The 20637-nt window shown below is 40.2% G+C and overlaps 1 protein-coding gene across 1 annotated transcript; it reads left to right on the top strand.

Moving 5' to 3' along the window:
- Positions 1-3848: 3848 nt before the first annotated feature.
- Positions 3849-19393, top strand: LOC114468451 (zinc finger protein Eos-like). The gene is made up of 8 exons (XM_028455361.1): positions 3849-4085; positions 4488-4554; positions 4735-4824; positions 9712-10044; positions 11837-12004; positions 13746-13862; positions 16084-16197; positions 18758-19393. Exons 2-8 carry the CDS (start codon positions 4503-4505, stop codon positions 19357-19359), a joined length of 1476 nt encoding a protein of 491 aa, XP_028311162.1. The 5' UTR covers positions 3849-4085; positions 4488-4502; the 3' UTR covers positions 19360-19393.
- The last annotated feature ends 1244 nt before the right edge of the window (positions 19394-20637 follow it).

Here is a 20637-nt window from a genome sequence, read left to right as displayed (position 1 = left end):
AAGCACAAAATCCAACCCTTTAATCAATACAAATGCCCCAAAAACACAACTGTGCTTCGGGGCCAAAAGAGTGTTGAAAAAAACCTCACATTCCCAAGCGTCCTGGGCTCGTTTTTGTGTCCATTAGTCAGTTCCCTTCATCTCATCAGCTTTCCCCCTTTTCTCCCTTTTGCTGCTATATGGAGGTTGACAGCTATAAAAGGCAAATGTACAATCTAACAAGCCGCCCTGCCCCCACCATCCTAAAAAAAGCCTTGTTTTAACAACGCTGCACGGTTTATTAAACGTGTTCCTGATCATGAAAGTGTGTGTGTGTGTGTGTGTGCCTGCCAGGTCGGGAACCGGTGTCTTTCTTTGGTCCGCGTCTCCCTATTATTCTTCTCCTTTGCCTTCTTCTCGCCATGGAAACCCAGCATGCATTGTATCGCTTTGTAAGCGTGCCTTCTTCGGGCTTTTTCACTCTCGCTGATGGCAGGATGCCATAGACAGGCGGCAAAGGCTCAAAGGGTCGGGCGTCACGAAGGTGGGTGTTGAGGTTGATCTTCAGCACCCTGAAACCTTTTCCAACAACACTTAACACTAACATGCACTAAACTGCATAAAATAAAAACTTTTTTAGGTGTCTATCATTTTCTGCAGTAACGTAAAGAATCTTACTCAAAACAAGATTTGTTGTTTCTACTTTTTACTTACAAACTGCCATTGTGTGGATTTAGTGGGAGTATATTTAGTTTTGTGATCAACCAGATTCTGTTGATGATTTGCCAAACACTTGCGATGGACTGGTGCCCTGTTCAGGGTGTACCCCCGCCCAGCGCCCAATGACAGCCGGAAATTGGCACCGGCAGACCCCCGCGACCCTGATAAACGGGAATTAGCGGGTTTGAAGATGGATGGATGGATGGATGGATTTGCCGAACAAACTATCAATTTCTAAGACAGAAACAGCTCCGTAAGAGGTTTCAAACTGGGTGAGGAAAAGACAAACTCGTTCACTAAGATTAGGTGATAAAAGACAGTTTGTCACATTTTTCACACAAACAATAAAACTGAGACCAGCAACAAGATGAAATAAAGTTATACAGCATCAGTAAGGTCTCTGACTCAGTGAGATGCTCAAGATTGTTAGATGAGCAAAGATTGAGTGATGTTCCAGTTGATGCATCATCTTAAAAATCGGAAGATGTCCAGTATCATTGAGTGGGATGCAGGAACATCCATTGCAAGTCCAGAAACGTCTTGTCAAAGTTATATTTACAGGAAAGCGGAAGCAAAAGAAAAACCTCAATCATGGAAACAAGACCAAGATGTTCAGCACTGCAAGAGACCAAAGAAACTGATGTTCTGGATGAATGCAGTTATTAAATATTTAGCTGCAGTGGAAGATTGTTTGTTCTCTGCAGGTCTGGAGAGCGGGATGTTGACGCAGATCTTGAGAGCTGTATTTTATAAGATGGAATCGTCAACTCTGATAAACACATGTAGATACACATCTAAAGGCTTAGAATATATTCCCAATGTCCAGAAGAACTACCTTCAGTGTGAAACACTTTAAGAAATCATGCATGTGATGGTATCTGATGTAAAGCTGAGTGTAGACATCTTTGGTTTATTCTCCAAGATGATAAAAATCTGAATTATTTCAAAAACAGTTTTTCTGTTGTGCTCATTCACTGCATTTTTTGCATTGTTGAAGGTTAACCTTTCATGGAGAAATCATCATTTTACAGTATTTCTTACACCTGAGTAAAAACTTTCTTTCTCAGAACTGGTGATCATGAACCAATGACACCTAAGAATTCAAGTCAACATTTATAAGCTATTTGTAAGTTTGGGAAAACAGGGTGAAGGTAACATCTGCCCTCTTTTAATGGTTGCCTTTGATAGGATGACTCCATTGGGTGCTTGAATGAGCTACTCACCGGCCTTTGAGCTATGTTTGTCCTTTACGAGGTGCTCGTGTGTGTGTGTGTTTTAAAGGGGGCTGCTGGAGTCATGTTGGTTTCTCAGAGGTTAATAGTGGTCAGCACTGCTGTTTTCTAGAGGCTAACAGCAGGCCGGATGAGGAATCAGCGGGCGGTTTTTGCAACCTCAAACTGTTGTGAGATGAAGTATAGTAATACACACTGAGAGGTTCAGAAGCTTGAGATACAAAACAAGCAAAGGTAAAATACTGACTTTTAAAAGCTCTTAAAGTTACAGTGAAGTACAATACTCAAACCAGAGGTGGAGGCCATCTCATCCAGGGTCAGCTGGTAAGATGTAGGATTGTAATTTAGGTTTCGGTTCAAAGGTCAATTTAACAACTCAAGTTTTAGTTTTTGTTACTCAAACCATTCCTGAGCCCATCCTGTTTTGTGGCAGGAAGCTTTGTCCTGGGTAAAGAAGCCACAGCCATCAGGAAACACTGTTTCAAGAGGGGAAATTGAACTCCTTGTAAACATACAATCAGCGATGTTTTAGTTTTTTTTACCTCAGCTTTGTCCTAAAGGCCACTTAGATTGATGTGAAACACAAACACATTGAGTTTGCTATCCATTCTCTGCCTTTATTTCATCCGTAATCCTGTGCATATTCAGAAAAAGTACAATTAAGTTTCAAATGAAGCAGCACCATCAGTAACCATAGGGGGCAGCGTGGGTTGATGAGTTACTAAGTAAATTTAGACAGCTAAATGTTTTGTCTTTTTCTCATGAAAGGTGCAAGCCACAATGTTTGAAAGCTAGCAAGATTTGAGCTCCTCTTCCCGTATGCTCCCATCCAAAGCCACACCCCCACAAGCTTGTACTCACATCTGATCTAAAAAATAACAATGCGACATGAAGGCATCTGATTGGTTCTTTCCATTTGCTGAGCAGGGATTGGCCAGTTTTTTACAAGATTGAAACGGCTACAAAAGTCTCATTCTTTTCATTCCTTTTTTGAATACATAATGTAGTGACTACTCATAGGATGGATGGAACTGTTCACCATTTCACCCATTCCACCACATTATTAAAATATCGCCATATATTTATGTTCTTTGGTTACTCAAGAACAGGTGTTTCAAACTAATTTAAGTTCAGGGGACAAGTATCTCAAGTGGGCCGCAGATTTTAGGTGCGAAAAAAAAAGAACAATTTTAACATCATTGTGCCCCAGTGCAACTCACATTGAAAATTTGTGATTTTGCTACCAATTTTTGTCTAATTTAGAGTAAATTTGTGGAATTGTTTGTCAGAAATTGCAAGACTTGTGGCAAAATTGAGAGTTCTTTCCACAATTTGCAGTAAAAATACAAGCCCTGAAAAACATTGTGGAGTTTCATTAAAATGGGGATTTTAAGATATCTACAACTGCATTATTTGGTAATTTACACAATAATTCATATTTTCTCTGTAATTTTTTTCTAAAGGGCTGGATTTGGCCCCCGGGCCTTGAGTTTGATACATGTGCTGTAGAAGCTACCAACAATTTAAGGGATGTTGATAAGTGTGTAGATAGTTAGAAACATTCACAGCACTTGTAGTAATTGAGGATAAAGTAGCGTCTTCATGCAGGTGTGTTTAAGCAGGAAGACATCTAAAACAAGCCGGATCGCAGTCCTCAACACATCTGTAGGTGCTTTAAAGTAGCATCCACGTGGATGGAAACAGTCTTTTTATTTTTTTCTATTGTAATATTCCACACAATTTTTATTTTTGGCTTCCATTCTGTTATAGAATAGGTTGATACCCAGAGTAGCTTCTGGCTCTGGCCACCAGGTGGAGCTCTATCTCTTTCTACCCTAACATCGTCAGGGACCACGAGGACTCTTCAAAGTGATATCAAACCAATTTCCAACCAATCATTTCATTCTTATCATTTATTCACACACATTTCACCAGTGTAGGTGCATCATTTCCAAATCTAGAGGTAATACTACACTACACAGCCATGTAAATTGTTTAGCATGATTTTCTGTTGTGCACCAATCATGGTGTTTCTGATGGTTCACCGTATGAACAAGAAGTTCCTGTGTCTTTAAAGGGACCGGGTGTTTGGTCCATCCTTCATTCAGAGACATCTGGGGGCCCTTTTGAAGAGAAAAGCAGTTCAAGAAGCAGGTAAGATCCTTCCATCCTCTGTAAAACTTAAACATAGCCATCAAGTAAACATGCATATTCCTGCAGATGATTGAACTATACTAGTAATCGTACAGTTTTTATGCTGCAACTGTGACAAGTTAATGCTTTGCAATTTACTGTAAGTGGGCAATAACTGACCCGAGACCTAAAAGTGATTTCAGGTTATAGTGAATGGTTTTTCAAATCCCAGCTGTTTTTCTAAACATTATTCATTATATTAACTGCTATTTCTATTCTTCCATTGTATGTTTTATGAAAACATTGTAGGTTTCTTTGATAGAGACCTTGTTGGTCAGAGGAAGCCCAATGGGATTCATGAAGTCCTGAATACACTCAGTTATGAAGTCTAGATTTGATTAGTGGTTGTGATTCTTCTTTCAGAATAATTCATCCGTCATGGAGGCAGATCAACATTTCAACTTTACGTCCTCAGAAGGCAACGGGATGGGTAAGCAACATTGTGTCTTTACTTCTCACAGTTCTCACCAAAATGCCTCCAGCTCAGCTTGCACACACTGAGCAGCACTAAGAGCTGAAGGCTGAAGAGCACAGGGCGAAGGTTTGAAGATGAGTGTGTGACACGCGTAAGTTAGTGGTGATGAAGGCGAAGGCATTATTTCTGTTTCAGATGACTGTTGCAACGGTGCAGGTGTGAAGACTCAAGAGCAAGAAGTCGACAAGGAAGACGTGAACACAGTCAACTGCGCTGATGATCCATGTATGAGCAGCCAACACACACACACACACACACACACACGTTTGAATTTATTTGAATTAATTTTTCAGTTTAAAAAGAATAATCGTCATCATCATCATCCTTTATTTCAGACTCAGGAGTCCATTTTAAAAACAAAGACACAATTAGTATTCACAAGATAAAAGCATGTAAATCTAAAACAGACAAACAAAAAACAAAACAAAAACAAAAAAAAATGACAAAAGACAACTGTACCAATATTGCTACAAAGATGTCTATAATATTCACGCTATTGTTAATTTGCAGCAATGCAATTTGTTAGATAAAAGGTTTAAAGATAAAAAGTCAGTTTGCATGTTCTCCTTTAGTGTGTTACACTGACTTTAAAATCCAAAAACCATGTAGAAAATACCCTGGAAGTTGCAGGTACTGACTTGACAGAGTCAGAGAAGACAATGTTTCTCACATCTTTTTTGGTTTTGTGTTTGAACTAGAGCCACAGTGAGTGGAGTGACACCCACTGCTTTAAGGTTTAATGTGTTAGAACAATCAAAGATGATCTTTTGTTGTTTGTAACCAGTGGTTCTTTGAGTTCCTGTTGTCCTTCTTTTATCTAAAATCATTGTGTGTTCTGCTTTGACCTTTGACATCAACAAAAGCAGCTGCCGACTGTAAACAATATATATATATATATTTTTTTTTTCTAAAATGTGAGATGGATGTTTAACACTCTCAGATGTGTGACATATCAGAACTGCTAAAGATGCATTATTCTTTTGCAGTTGTTTTATGCATTTTGGTGCTTATTAGCAAAAATAAGCCCTTCTCACTAGGAAGCAAAAATAAAAGACAAGGAAATAGCTCCCACTCTTTTAAAGGAGTAGTAGAAAAAGTCCTAAAATCTGAATCATAGAGAATGTACAAAAATATTGGTGTTTTTTAATATTTTATTGAAAATGCTTGGGTAAGTGTTTTACATGAGGGCATTAACCTTTATGTGTTCGTAGAAAGGTCTCTTATGCTACACGTTAATGCAAGCGCTATTATGTTTTACTCAAGCATGTCGGTTACAATGAAGTGATGCTGGCGTTATTCTCACCGGATGTTGACCACGTACACATCGACATGTAGGAACAGAGTAAGGTGCAACACTTCTGTGTAACCCTTAAGCTCTCACTTGAAACGTAGATGTTTTATGTGAGCACCTAAAACATATTTAAAGCTGCTGGAGACTATATATGTTTTTATTATCAGATAAAGCATTACATAGTGCTACATATTGTAGGCCTCATAGATCACTGAATTAAAGATAATTTGCTTGAAAAAAGATGAAAAAGGTTGAAATTGTTGTTGCATTGTGGGATTTGGAGTCCTGTAAACAGATGCATATGAGTGTTTTTACTTCATCCTTAGTGTGTTTGCCTCCAAAAAACTCTGCCAAAGTGACTTCCCAGCACATTTCTAGTGTTTTCACTGTCAGTTGCAGCCGTACTATGGCAGATGTTTATTTTGGGGCTTACACGGAATGATATGAATCCGGCCAGAATTGAATGTCTGGCAGAATGGTGTGATATCACTGGGAATACTGGCAACAAACTAGAGCAAAAACTGAGTCAATTACTGTCCTCCTTGTCTAGCAAAGAAACACAAGAAATCACCGTAAGAAGTAAGTAAAAACTCTCCTGCGCATTTTTTTTCAGCAAGTGATCATCAGTTTATTAATCTATGAGTCCTACACTGTTTTTATCTGATAAAAAAACGATTGTCTCCATGAAAAAGATTTGCGCATCTCTTTCGTGGCTTTGTAGGAATGAAATGTATAGAAAATATTAATTTAATGTTACTACCGCTACTTTACAATTCAATTGTTTTGAATGATGTTGAAAGAGGTTATTTATGCACAGAAGGTTTCTGTCTGCAGTGTGTCAGCTGCATATCATCGGGGTGGACTGGCCATCTGGCATACCATGCATCGTCCCAGTGGGCCGGCGACCCAAAGTGGGCCAGTCGGTCAGCTACTGCGTTTTTTTTACAAGCGAGTAGAGGCAGACCTGGTAACAGGTTTGCAAAAATGGTCCAAAAGTGGCAAGAACATGGCAAGAAAAGAGTGTAAAGTGACTAAAATAGTCCAAAAGCATTCAAGAGTGGCCAAAAAATGGGCAAATAAAGAGGAACCAGGTGGTATGTAATGGCAAAGGGTAGCTTTAATAGGCAACATGTGGCAAACAATAGTGAGAAAAATATGGAACAAAAAGAGGCAAAATGTAGGGGAAAAAAGAAACTAGTGTTATATATTGGGCAAAAGTTAGCTTATTTGGATGAAAAGTGGTCAGAAAATTAAAGAAAGGACAGATATTTGACAAAAGTGTCAAAAAAAAACAAAAATGCACAAAAAACTGGAAAAACAGTAACATTGGCAAAAGGTAGCTAAAGCCTGAAAAAGTGTTCGAAAAGGGGCAAAAAAGGTAAAAAGAGGTTTAAAAGAGCCACATGTTGAGCATCACTGACTTAATAACGGCTTTTATGTAGTATAATAATGTAGATAGATAATGTAGTAGGCTAGTCTGCACAGAAAATGCCAGGGTAGAATTTTTGTCCCAGTCCACCGCTGCACGTCATTACACATATCCAATTTGTAACATTTCATAGCTTTTATGTTTCTGTACATATCTTTTTTCTCAAAGCTGTAGGTCTGATATTCTTCACTGTGCATGCACTATCATGCATAAGTGTTGCTTATGCAGAGGGACCATTTCACTCAGGCATTGTTTCACTGGGACGTGTGGTCTTTGTCTCTCATGCTTTATTTTAGTCTGCTTCCTAAAACCCTGCTGTTCTGCTCATGCTCAGCCTGCGGTTCTCTGCAGAGACCCTGGACTCTATCGGTGCTCGGCATGTGCAAAGTTTCCATAGCACCTCTGAGCGTGCTCCACAAAACAAGGCACAGCCCTTCAGCTCGTCAATAGCCACCACCGAGACCACAGTGTGGTTTCTGGATGGAGGCGAGTTTGCAGGTGGTTGTTTGACACCAACACTAGGTGAGAGGTCTTGCTAACCAGACCGAGGGACAGATGTAGCACAGAGGGGAAGAAAGTGCATTGTTTTCACATTTTAATATGATTTTTAATAGGTGAATAAAACGTTATGATAAAATGATGCAAAATACACAAAACGTTTTGCATTTGCAGCAAAAAAATTATTTTGCAAGAAACAGACAATGTAACTTGACTTTTTTTAAGCAGATCATTTGAGGTGCTTGCAGCCTTGTTAGAGGAAATGGCTTTCTCTTATCTTGAGCTCACATCTTGTGAATTTCATATGCAATGGCCTAAATTAACCTGTACGAGTACTATTAATATCCTGCAGTTGACTTTAAAGGTGAGAAGACATGCTTTTAGCTGCTCCTCTGGATACGTCTAATATCTTTAAACACACTGGCCCTCATTTATCAACCTTGCGTGAAAACGGGTGCAAATCCCATTTTGGCGTACAACAGGACCAACGTGGGATTCATGAAATATTCGTATTTGGCCAATCCTCAATGATCGGTTGTTGATAGATCTGGCGGCTGACTTTGATCATCATTAACTTGTTACGCCCTCCTGTTTCAGAGGCCCTGCCCACTGAGGTTAAACAAGAAAAGACAGTTTTCCACGATGAAAAGAAATTGGCATCCTCACATCTGAGGTGAAGCAAAACAAAGTTGGAAATTAAGAAGTGCATTTGAACACTTTGGAAGAGAATCAGTTACCAAACAGGTGGTGTCTGCCCCCCTGTGTGCGCTGCAAGCAACTTCACAGCAGAGATCCTGGAGACACACGGATATAATGTTTACAGTATATCAACCTCAGTCTGCACACTTTATGCAATAAATATCACATTAAAAGAAATTAACGATCAATGCACTTTAAAAAGCCTTAAAGGCACACAGTGTAACTTTTGGCGCTAAACCTGTAACTTTCAAGTCCAGCACCCCTAGTGGCCCAGCACTGTCGCAAAAGTCAACAAACAGTCAGTTGGGCCAGCCTGCCTTGTGTTTTGATTGTGTATGCAGACAGTAGTTGACCTGTAAGTCCGGGATAAGGATTGGCTCTAAGGGCTGGGTTGGTCGGGCTGGGGTGCGAAGTGGAGCTGGGCTCGCGCCACGGCCTCTTTCCCCGGGGATCGGCGCAGCAGATGAGGTTGGGGGATACAAGGGACGGGCGATCCGGTGTGGGTGGGGCGTTGTCCGGCGCTGGGCGGAAAGCGGGTTGGCAGAGGGGGCCGGGTTTTGGCGGCGTCTTTTTAGCTTCCTCAGAAGCAGTTTTAAACATTTTGCTTGCCTCGGCCATGACCAGGAATTGAACAGGCGGATAAAAACTAGCAAAAGCCTTAACCCAATGAGTATATCCGAGCCTGTGGTCACGTGACTACCATAAGGTGATACGTTTTCCAAGCATTCTCCAGGTCACATGACCTGGCCAAAGACGGTCCGTCTCTCCAAACTTACATAGTCGGTATTTCAAGAGGGAAGCCCCGCTCTGAGCATTGATACTGTCAAGCTCTGTATATTGGCCTGAGGAATCATTTTAAAAAACTCATATGGGTCAACTTTTTAACTCTTTAATTGATAAATAGTGAAATTTGGTCGAACCCATGTTGTACGCTCAGATCTGAATGTATGAACGGTTGATAAATGAAGGCCATTTTGACAATGCAGATCTAACGAATCCTGCGTGTAAACTTGAATACTTGTTGGAAAACTTAAATGTATTGATGGGTTAATTATCATGAGTTTGGTCATTTTGCATCAGCCTGAATAAAGTGAAGAGCTGAGGGGAAAATTGCATTGATTCAGTGATTCATTCCCTCTTTGCTCTCAGAATTAAAGATCAAGTGTCTCTGATTCCTTTGACTCCTTGTGTTCAGGCGTGGTAAAGATGGAGACTGAGGTGACAGAAGAAAAAGAGACACTTGTCAAGACTGAAAAAGAGGAAGAAGAGGAGGTCAGCGAGGAGATGTCCGATGAAGAAAACGACGACGAAAGGGACGCAGAGGGTGAGGAAGACGAACACGCCACGAATGAACCGCAGGACCTGTCGCTATTGGACTACTCTCATTACGAGGCTGCGGCGGATAACGCCTACGTGTCCGGTGCCGTCGGCCCCCGCACTCAGACGTCAGGCAAACTCAGCTGTGACATCTGTGGCCTGTCCTGCATCAGCATCAACGTACTTCTGGTGCACAAGCGAAGCCACACGGGTGAGCACAGGAACACAGAATCTGCAAACCATGACCTCAAACAACAACAACGGTTGCACAACCGCCACACTGTTACCAGGACAGCGACCAAAATGTACTCAGGTTGTGAAATGCAGATGAGTTGATGGAGATGTAAATGTTCTCATCACTCTGCAGTGTTTCATTCACACAAGACATGCACAAATATACTGATCAGCCACAGTTTTAATGATCATTTTTGTAGTATTCAGTCCAGGGGTGTCAAACTCATTTAAGTTCAGGGCCAAATACAGACCAGTTTGATCTCAAGTGAGCCTCAGATTATAGCTGGGGGTTTAAAAAGAACAATTTCAACATTAACGTGTCCTAGTTTGCACTTCCAGGTATAAATTACATATAAAATGTATAGAGAATGACAATATCCAATAATTAAGTGAACTTACATTTAAATTCACTTACATTTCCTTGATATTATGAACAATCGTTATTTAATTCAGTATAGTAAGATTTAGACGATTGGCACAAAACAAACCAACCATTTTAGACAGTAACTCCTCTGGACTCCTAAAGTTGTGCTATGGAATCTGCACCAAACTTTGGCTAATAAGCTATTTTAGTTTTGCCTGAATGAAAATAAAACACAATTAATTAAGTATATCAGATTTGTGTTTGTGAAACTTTAACACCTCAGGAATTTCCTTGTGATTTATTGACACTCAGGAACGTATGAAATAGTACAGTGATGCTTACATTTTTAGCACATCTCAGTAATACCAGGTTGGATTCAGATTTGGGAATTTAGAGAACTCTACCTCAAAGCAGCTGGAGATGATCATTTCTTTGCCCTTACTTTGCCAAAATGACTTCCCAACACATTTCTTTGGTTTTCTCTGAAAGTTGTGGCAAAACAATGGTGGATGTTTATTTTAAGGCTTACACAGAAAGATCCGAGTTCGGCCTAAATTTAACGTCTTGCGGAGTAACGATTAATATGGGAACAAACTAGAACAAAATTGCTGGCAAGCAAATCACTGTCCTCCTTGCAAAGAAACACAAAGAAATAACGTTAAGAAGAAGTAAAAACACCACAAAGCAATGCATGGAACTTTTCCAACAATGTCAATAAACCAAATGTTTAGTGGAGATCAAGACAAACTTGAGCAGCAATTTCAACCTTTTACATTTTTTTTTGAGCAAAAGATCTTTGATTTATTGATCTATGAGGCCTACACTGTGTCTTTATCTGATAAAATCATCAAGCAGATTTAAGCTGCTTCTTCTATTCCGAAAACCTTCCTGCTTTGAATGGAAAGAGGCCGTTTCTATCAGTGTTTCCAAAGTCTCTGCGGTGGCCAAGTACAAGCTACATTTCAGAGGAACATCACATGGATGAATGGAGTCCCACTGCCGAGTCTTCGTGTCAGCGAATACTTCCTTGGATGAGGGATGGGACCAGCTTTTACTGAGCCTTCACTGTCCATGAGTCTGGTTTACTTTTTATGGAACACCAAGAAAACGTTCCGATTTGCGATTTGGAGATGCTCTGACAATCATGAGGTTGTCCTTTCAAATTGGCTCAAAGCCTTGCACTTGTCTATACTTCCTGTAATTCCTGCATCAACTTTTAGGACAACAGGTTCACTTGCTTTGTGATAAATCCCTCCCACTGACAGGAGCCAGGACTCTTTACTTGTTATTCATGATGTAATGGCTGATCAGGGTAATTGTGCTTAAGTCTTCCCACTTCCACCCAGTGATTCTGACACTCTGGTGATTGATTAGTCCTGTGACATGCTAATTCTTCCTCTCTCAGGTGAGCGTCCTTTTCACTGCTCCCAGTGTGGGGCCTCCTTCACCCAGAAGGGAAACTTGCTTCGTCACATCAAGCTGCACTCTGGAGAAAAGCCTTTTAAATGCCCGATGTGCAGCTACGCCTGTCGGAGACGGGACGCTCTGAGCGGACACCTACGCACACATTCCGGTACCTGTTCACCTCACACACACTGAGCATGCATTAGACTAGTTTCCAACCTGGGTGTGTGTGCGTGCTCACAAAAAAGGGGCGGAGATTGCAGCATCTGACCAATCACAAACACAGAGAAACCCAGCAGAGTAACTTACAACATCATGAGGACCAATTGTAAAAATATGAAAAAATAATATCCATAAATCAGGCCAAAAACAACAGTGTTGCTGCTGTAAAAGCACAAAGGAAGGAATGCTGGCAGGTAATTACGAAAATTACAAAATGTTTTGTTGTCATTTCGTGTGTTTTTGTCATTAATTTGTGTATTTTTATTGACATTTGGGGCCTCTGCTACGAAGCTAAATAATTACATCCTGGATTAATCTCTGTTAGCGGGCTTCACCTCACCAAACATTCCCTGTCAGACAAAAGATGTACCCCAGAACACATTAATTAATTAAGTATTAATTAATTAATTAATTCATGGGTCTGAAAGTACCCGATGCGCGCAGGCTTTATCAGCTGACTTATCTTACTTATTTTACTTCATCAGTACATCAAATAATAATTAGTTTCCTATAGAATGTCATCGGTAAATGAAAGGATTGCATCCATGTCTAAATATTCTCTCTCCTGTCAGATCCACACGGTGACGTGTTCACACATCACATTTTACTGGACATCTCGTTTTCCAAGAGAACTGATTGGTCAGGAGGCGGGACTTTAGTACTCGCTTAGATCCTAGTCAGAACAAAACCTGCTCCCCTCCAGGCTAGTCGTTCAGCCTTAGTAACTATGGTAATTTAGCTTTGTAGTTCAGCACACACTGATTAAATCCCAAAAGTTAGAGGGATAAGAGGTAATCTCGCTTCGTAGCATACCCCCTTGGTGTTTTGTCTTTCTGTGCTTTTTTTGTAATTTTGTTTTTTTGCACTTTTGATTTTTGTTTTTTTTCTCTGGCATTTCATGTGTTTTTGTTATCCTTTTTTTACCTGTTTTGTATGTGTCTGGAGTCATTTTGTATGTTTTTGTTGTGATTTTGTGTTTTGTTTTGTTGTACTTTTGTGTATTTTTGTTGTCATTTTGTGTGTCTCACCAGATTAGACCCCGGGAAACCAGTTGCCCACTACTGACACACTTCTCTGCTCTAAATAAGTGTTTAACAAGCTTTATTAAGCCTTTACAAACACACTATATATTGAAACTGGTTCCAAACTAGTTAAAGTCTAACAATTTATAACACATTAAAACCCTAATGCTCTACACTCTACTGGCTTGGAGGGATTTCCAGTCAATCTTAAAGGTACTGGTATCATTATGTTATATCTACTGAATATATCTATCATATATATTGCACCTTTAAATGATAAGAGTTGTTTAAAAAATTCTTCAGCAAGAACCAAAAATGTTGTTTTGGAAGATGCAGCATCAGATGAAACTGTTTCATCTGCAGAAAGTGTTGCACTGAACATTGCTATGGTTTATTTTACTGCATCACAGCAGTTTATGTGCTGGGTATCTGTTTAAAAGGGTAATCGTGTTATCTGGTGACGTGGTGGCAGTTAAAAGACACACATGACTCACACACACATTTCTCCTCCATTAACTGAAAAACAGTGCTCTATTCATCTCTTTATCCTGTTTGCCATCATACGTCAACCTAATTTGAATAAAATGAGGTATAGGAACCACACTTGACTGCATGTTGGTGTCTAGTGTCTACCGTTGAGTAAATAACTGAAACTCCCGCCTACAGTAGAGAAGCCCTTCAAGTGCAACCAGTGTAGCCGCAGCTACAAGCAGCGCAGCTCCCTTGAAGAGCACCGTGAGCGATGCCACCTCTACATCCAGAGCACGTGTCGCTCTGAGCGAGGTGAGCAGAAATCATCACCAGTTCATGTATCAATGTGTCATCACTCATCACCAGATGTATTCTGGCTATGGCAGCACCAACTTACAGTGGTCAAAAGCATGTATTTTCAGTACTTTGAAGAAATACTTTCACTCACACTTCTAAGACAGAAATTCCAGTTTTTACTCATGCACATACCTGGGAACTGTTTTAGTTAGTTTTGAGCATTCATCACGTTAATTGTGGCTGTTTTTATCTTTTCGAGTCAACGCGATAACGCTTTCTCAACTGAGATCCTCTAAAACAGGGATGGGCAACTTTAATCACAATGGGGGCCACAAAACTGTGATTGTCTGATCCGAGGGCCACAATATAGGTTCATCATCTCAGCATAAGCATACGAACCAATCTGAAGATTAATAATAACAGGTTTAGTCTGTTTTAATTTTTATTGTGCATATTTTTCTCTCATTTTGTGTTTGCATATTATTGGAGTCGTTATTTGCATTAGTTTGGTTGTTTTGCTTTTTTTTTTAGTCATTTTGTCTATTTATGTTGTCACTGTGTATTTTTTGTCATTCGGTGTTTTGTTTTTTGTTGCTTTGTAATTTATGAGTCCTTTTGTGCATTTTTGGAGTCATTTGCGTTCTCGTTTTTTGTTTTTCTCTGTTGTGTTTTTTTTGCTCTCTTTTGAATTTTTAGAGTAAATTTGTGTACTTTTTGTACAGTCTTTCATAATTTGGAGTAATGTTTTCATTTTTTTAATGGTTTTATTATTATTTTGTGCGTTTTGGGGCCACACAAAATTAAACCGAGGGCCTCATGTAACCTCCGGGCCGGCAGTTGCCCATATCTGCTCTAAAAATTGTAATGAGTTACCATTTAGCAGAATCACACACATACAAATCTTCCAGAATGTGGCAAATTAAACAAACGTTGGCTTCATTCAATCTCTTCAGTTTCTCTAAATGGGAAAAATGCATTTATTTTGAAAATAGGAGCAATATCTATTTGTCTAATTTACTGTCATGATGCTGCTCTGTTTTGTCAAATCTGGTTTACACCATATTTACAAAGATCCCCCCACAAAATAGTGCTGGCTTAGGTGCATATTTACATGGATTGCACGCTCTGTTGTTCACCAAGCCATAAAAGCAAAATGAAATGTTGGAGGTGTTAGTGGAAGAAAAGAATAATTGGAATTATAGATGACAGCCATCAAATTTGAATATAAGCTACAAAAATACCATAGGAGTGGCCATTTATAGAAAAAGTCAATACTTTGAAGAAAGCAAGAACAGAGGAGGAAGTTTCGAAAATATCGACATGTAGAAAAAAAACTAAAAATTGCTCCTAAGAAATATTCCCATTATTCATTTATTTATTTATTTTATTCCAAAAATGTTGACTCGACATGACAAAAAATTTCATCCTCTTTCACTTGTAACTGCAGCCATCTGTGAGTAAAGCTGTGACAGTTAAAACCTGCTTGTCAAACGTGAAAAATGTGTAAAAACAGCCACAATCTTTCCAAAGCTTTCCTAAATTACATGACATGCGCTAAATTGATTCGTTTGCAGAGACCAGCCCAGGATACATATTCATTAAAGTGTTAAAGTTCTCATTGCTCCTGGTTTGTAAATCAACTGCAACATGTCTTTGCGTGTGCTGTTAGGTCAGGGGTGTTGATCTCAAGTGGGTCACAGATTTTATGCAGGAAAATTAGTAATTTCAACATTATTGTGCCTTAGTTTGCACTTGTACATATACATGAAATACAAAATATGTAGTAAATCAACAATATCCAAGCAATAAGTGATAAATTAAAATTTCAGGGATTTTGTGACCAATTTCTATTTAATTGAGGGAAATATGTCATAATTTGAGGAAAATGTAAGTATTTTGTAAGAATTTTAAATTTTTTCAGCTGTTTAACATTGAAAAAGACTGCAGTCGTGCAATATAAGCATCAGGAAAACTGTGAGCACAATGATTCTTGTTTTCTTTGTCATTTTTATTTTCTCCTGCGGACCGAATCGGATGCTCCAAAGGGCCGGATGAGTTTGACATATGTGTGTTAAGTTATAGTGCTGTTTTCACTCAAATCAGGAACTTACAGCCACACATTTAATGAATATCACTCCCTCTTTTATCACCGATATGCAGGTTGTCAGTACTTTACACCATCTAACCGAAAGATTTGTTAGTGTCATTATTCTAACAGTTTTTTCCCGTCACATAGAGGACAGCCACGTTGAGTCCAGGACTCAGATGAGCACTGAGCGTGCACTGCTGCTGGACCGACTGGCCAGTAACGTGGCCAAAAGGAAGAGTACGATGCCCCAGAAGTTCATCGGTGAGTGACACAGAGGAAAGTCTGACTTTTCCTACATGGTGCTGTTACTGCTTAAAGCAGGGGTTCTCAACCTTGTGGTCACGAGACACTGGGAGGGGGTCGCCAGATGCCTTCAAAAAACTAATAATATTTTTTTAAACAATTTTAGCCCATTTTTGCTTATTTTTACACTTTTTCTGCAACTACAATGAACTTGCCATATTTTTTAATCTATTTTCATCACTTGTTCTTGCCATATTTTTGTTCCTTTTTAATGCCTTTTTGCAACATTACCCCCATTTCTGTCACTTCTCTATCAAATTTCAATGCCTTTTCTGTAATTTTTTTTCCACTTTCAATGCCTTTTCAGCATTTATAAACCCTTTCCACAACTTTTCCCACCTAACGTTTCCTATGTTGACCCATTATTTTCACTTTTAACCTCTCTTCACCATATTTCATGTTTTTTTTTGCCAATTTATTTGCATGCACAATTTGTCATGCTCATTATTTGCCAGTTTAAAGTAATTGTTCCTAAATTACATTTATTTTGGTGGTCGCAGGCTGAAAAGGTTGAGAACCACTGGCTTACAGGACTGAGCTGTTTTTCAATGTGTCTTCAATGTGCTTTCCTGAACTCAGCGACATCTGCCTGCCCGTCCGCCTCCTCCTCCTCTTTATTTGTCGTCAGCATATTGCTGGTCTTTATCGCACTCAGAGAAGAAAGCACTTTTCTCAACTTTACGCTCACTCAGAGACATGTCATGAATGGGTATTGGTGATGTTATTGATTTGCTAAAAATGTCTGTAGGTTTTTTTTTTAACCTTAAATATAGACGGTGGATTGAGGAATATTAGAGGGAAAAAATGTGTTTGGGTTATCCTAGATCAATAATTTGTAGACTGTAAACACTCTTTTTATTGAGATTTTTGGAAAAGTTGCTTTGCATTGTGGGATGTGGAGTCCTGTGCATAGAAGTGTTTTTTACTTCATTCTTACCATGATTTTTATGTGCTTGCAACCAAAAACAGTGGCAAAGTGACTTCGCAACACATTTCCGGTGTTTTCACAGACTGAAAGACCTGCAGAAAGATCTAAATCGAGCCAAAATGTAGTGTTGCAGAGTGAGGTGATATCACAGGGAATACAGGGAACAAACTAGAAATAAAATTGTCTGGTGAAGAAACACAAGTATATCACATCATAAACTAGAAAAGCACTCGGAGAGTGAAACCTCCGCCAAGTGATTTATTAAACCACAGTGCACTAATTTATTTAAATGGTGCCACATTTATTCTTGTTAAGAATTGTCACAAACACGTAAAGAGTACAGCACGAGTACGAGGCGGAACGTACACACAATGCACTTCCCTACCACTATGACATTACCCATAAGCCACTGTGCTTAAAGGAGCAGGCTCAGGCACAGCTCACATCCACCCATATTGTGATTTCCGCGAGTGGTATTTTCTCATTTTTGGTAATCCAGAACATCACCAAAAGCTGACTCAGCATAATGTGCACGGTGCCTGACGTTTTTGTTTTCTCTTTGTATGATTGAACAATCAAACATGTTCTAGTATACCAGTGTCATCACTGTATCGGTAGGACCGATGACATCATCAACAGCGATTATGTCAGAATTTTACAGAAGTTCCACAGTGTGGATGGAGAAATGAATGGGATATATATATATATATATATATATATATATATATATATATATATATATATATATATATTTTCTTTTGGTAGCCAGAACATCACCAAAATTTAATCACCCGTTCCTTGTCCCATTAATCAATTTACTGAAAATTTCATCCAAATCTGTTCATAACTTTTCAAGTTATCTTGCTAACAAACAGACAGATAAACGGAGGGTAAAACATAATCTTCCGCTCTGCGCTTCAGCGGTGCTTTGCTCTAGAATAGTGCTCCTTTGGTGAACTTGTAGCTCCTACACAGGATAAACAGGTAGAAAATGAGGAAAAGCATCAAACACAGAAGCTCCTGTCCTCACACGCTGCTGTTTCTTCATCCCTCCACCCCGAGGTGACTTACACCCTACTGCTGCCTGAGGACTGACAGATAAGAGTTTAAGGAACTGTATGACTTAGCATGAGTTTAGAACACAAACCCACATTTGGATTGTTGGTTCTCAGCCTCCAGGTCAGTTTGTAGTTTTGCAATCGAGCCCTGAGCTGCTTTCAAACAACAGTGCACAAGTAAAAACCTGCAACTCTCCTGCGTCCCATTTGGTCGACAAATAAAGTGTGATATGTCAATATGTGAACCGCAGGAGGAAGAAGAAGTAATTTCCTGCAACCGCAGTGAGAGAGTGGAAACGTGAGCAGGTGCTGCAGCTGCACTGGAGGCCTTTGCGTCTTCAAAGATCCAGCGCTTGCTCAATGTTCTCATGGTTTTTTGTCTTGAAAACCAGCTGCATGAGAGGCTTTTTCTTTCTCAGTGTGCACGGATTGTCCCTGAAGCTGATTTCACTGCTGCTTCTTGTGTCTGCTGCGGAAATATTTGATGATGGACAGTTTTTGAGTGGTTTTTATTTATTTGTGATGGTTTTAGGTGACAGTGGAGTCTGTTTAGACCTGAGCTTTAACCGGGATCCCAGCCAACAAAATGACCTCAAAGGGCCTTCACCGAGCTCTCCAGGCCTCGATCACCAGCACCGATCCGTTGCTTCTGACGGCGGCGATGCACCTTCATCCCACAGGCCTTACCCTGTGCCCTTGCACCGCAACAGCGTCGGCCCAATGAGCCTCACCAACGGCACCAAAATGGGCCTGGCGCTCCAGAGCGTTCCTCACACCACCCAGCAGCCACACCTTGGTGTGGACTCCCTCCACTCCGACGGCTCCCATCCCGTTGTGTACACCCTGGGGCACCTGCTGGGCAGCTTGAATCACAAGAACGGCAACGCCCACGCACAGCCTTTCCCGCTGTCGCCAATCGAGGCTCTGCGGATGGCGCAGGTGGACGGGGAGCGGACGGGGAGCGTCTATCCCTGCGGTCACTGCAAAGTGATCTTCCTGGACTACGTCATGTTCACCATCCACATGGGCTGCCACGGCTTTCGGGACCCACTCGAGTGCAACGTGTGCGGCCACCGTAGCCAAGACCGCTACGAGTTTTCCTCGCACATAGCCCGTGGCGAGCACCGGGTTTAACTGAAGTAGAACACAATAAAAGCTGCAGTATGTATGTCTTTTTTGCCGTCATTTGGTCAAGATTCTGAGTGGACAGTGATTCTCTTCTTCTCCTGGCCCTGTAAATCATTTTCAGAAATCCAGGAGCGTAATGCTGATTATCAGCCAATCAGAGATGTTCCTACAAACAGAGTGCTCCATGATGTGTTTTGGGCGTTACTATTGGCTGCTCGACTGAAGTCAATGTGCATTCTCGTACCATCGATAGTAAAAGTACAATAGCGGATATACCGGCAGGAGAAGTCCCCATATCGGCTTTACAGCAGTTACATGGCAAAGCAAGCTAAACAAAGGAAGACCGAAGTGGAAAAGCAACAGTTAAAAGGCTCAAACATGTTGGGGCAGAAAGGATTCAGTCTGCGCGCAGTCATCCCCACATTTCGAGTCAGAGAGAGAGAGTGAAAACAGACGGGACTAATCCCCTGTAAGCCTAAGAGGAGCATATCCAAGGTGGAGAGAACATGCACAGTTCTCACAGCAGTGAGTAATACGTGCTTCCATGTCTTTAAAACAGGAGTGTCAAACTCATTTTACTTCAGGGGCCAAATAAAGACCTGTTTGATATCAAGTGGGCCACAGATTTTAGGCTGGAAAAAGAGCAATTTCAACATTGATGTGCATAAGTTTGCACTACCAGGTATAAATTACATATAAAGTATATAAGAGACCAACTATATCCAAGCATTAAGTGATCTTAAACTTAAATTCACTTACATTTCCTTGTTATTATGAACAATTATTTAATTTAGTAGAATAATAATAGTAGTTTGACACGTGCTCTAAAGAAAACTCTCAAAACTCTCTATTAACACAAAATAAAGTCCCCAAATTTGTTTCTAGTCTCTATTGAGAAAAGATTTGCACAGAGCTCTACAGTTGTGCGCGTTCACAAGAATATCAGTGAGGGATGATAGGTTTTGAAACAGGGAGGGGAGGGGGGAGCCTGGTTGTTTTTATACAAGTTCCTCGATTCTACATACTGCAGCTTTAAGCTAGTATACATGTTTTGGATGGTAAGAGGAGACAGGTGTATTCAGAGAAAACTCAAGCAAACACAGGGTGAACATGCAAACTCCATACAGAAAACAACCAAGTGTCCATCACAGACTTCTTCCAGTGAGGCAGACGTGCTAAGCTCTACGTCTCTGTGCTGCCCATCACAATTATCTCTGTTACTAAATCCATCATGCTTTAGAATTGTCTAAATTAAACCCTGTTGACAATTGAGCGTTGTTGGCA

The sequence above is a fragment of the Gouania willdenowi genome, chromosome 1 (assembly GCF_900634775.1).
Source record: "Gouania willdenowi chromosome 1, fGouWil2.1, whole genome shotgun sequence".
In the NCBI taxonomy this organism is placed as follows: Eukaryota; Metazoa; Chordata; class Actinopteri; order Blenniiformes; family Gobiesocidae; genus Gouania; species Gouania willdenowi.
This window is presented reverse-complemented; position numbering and strand designations above follow the sequence as displayed.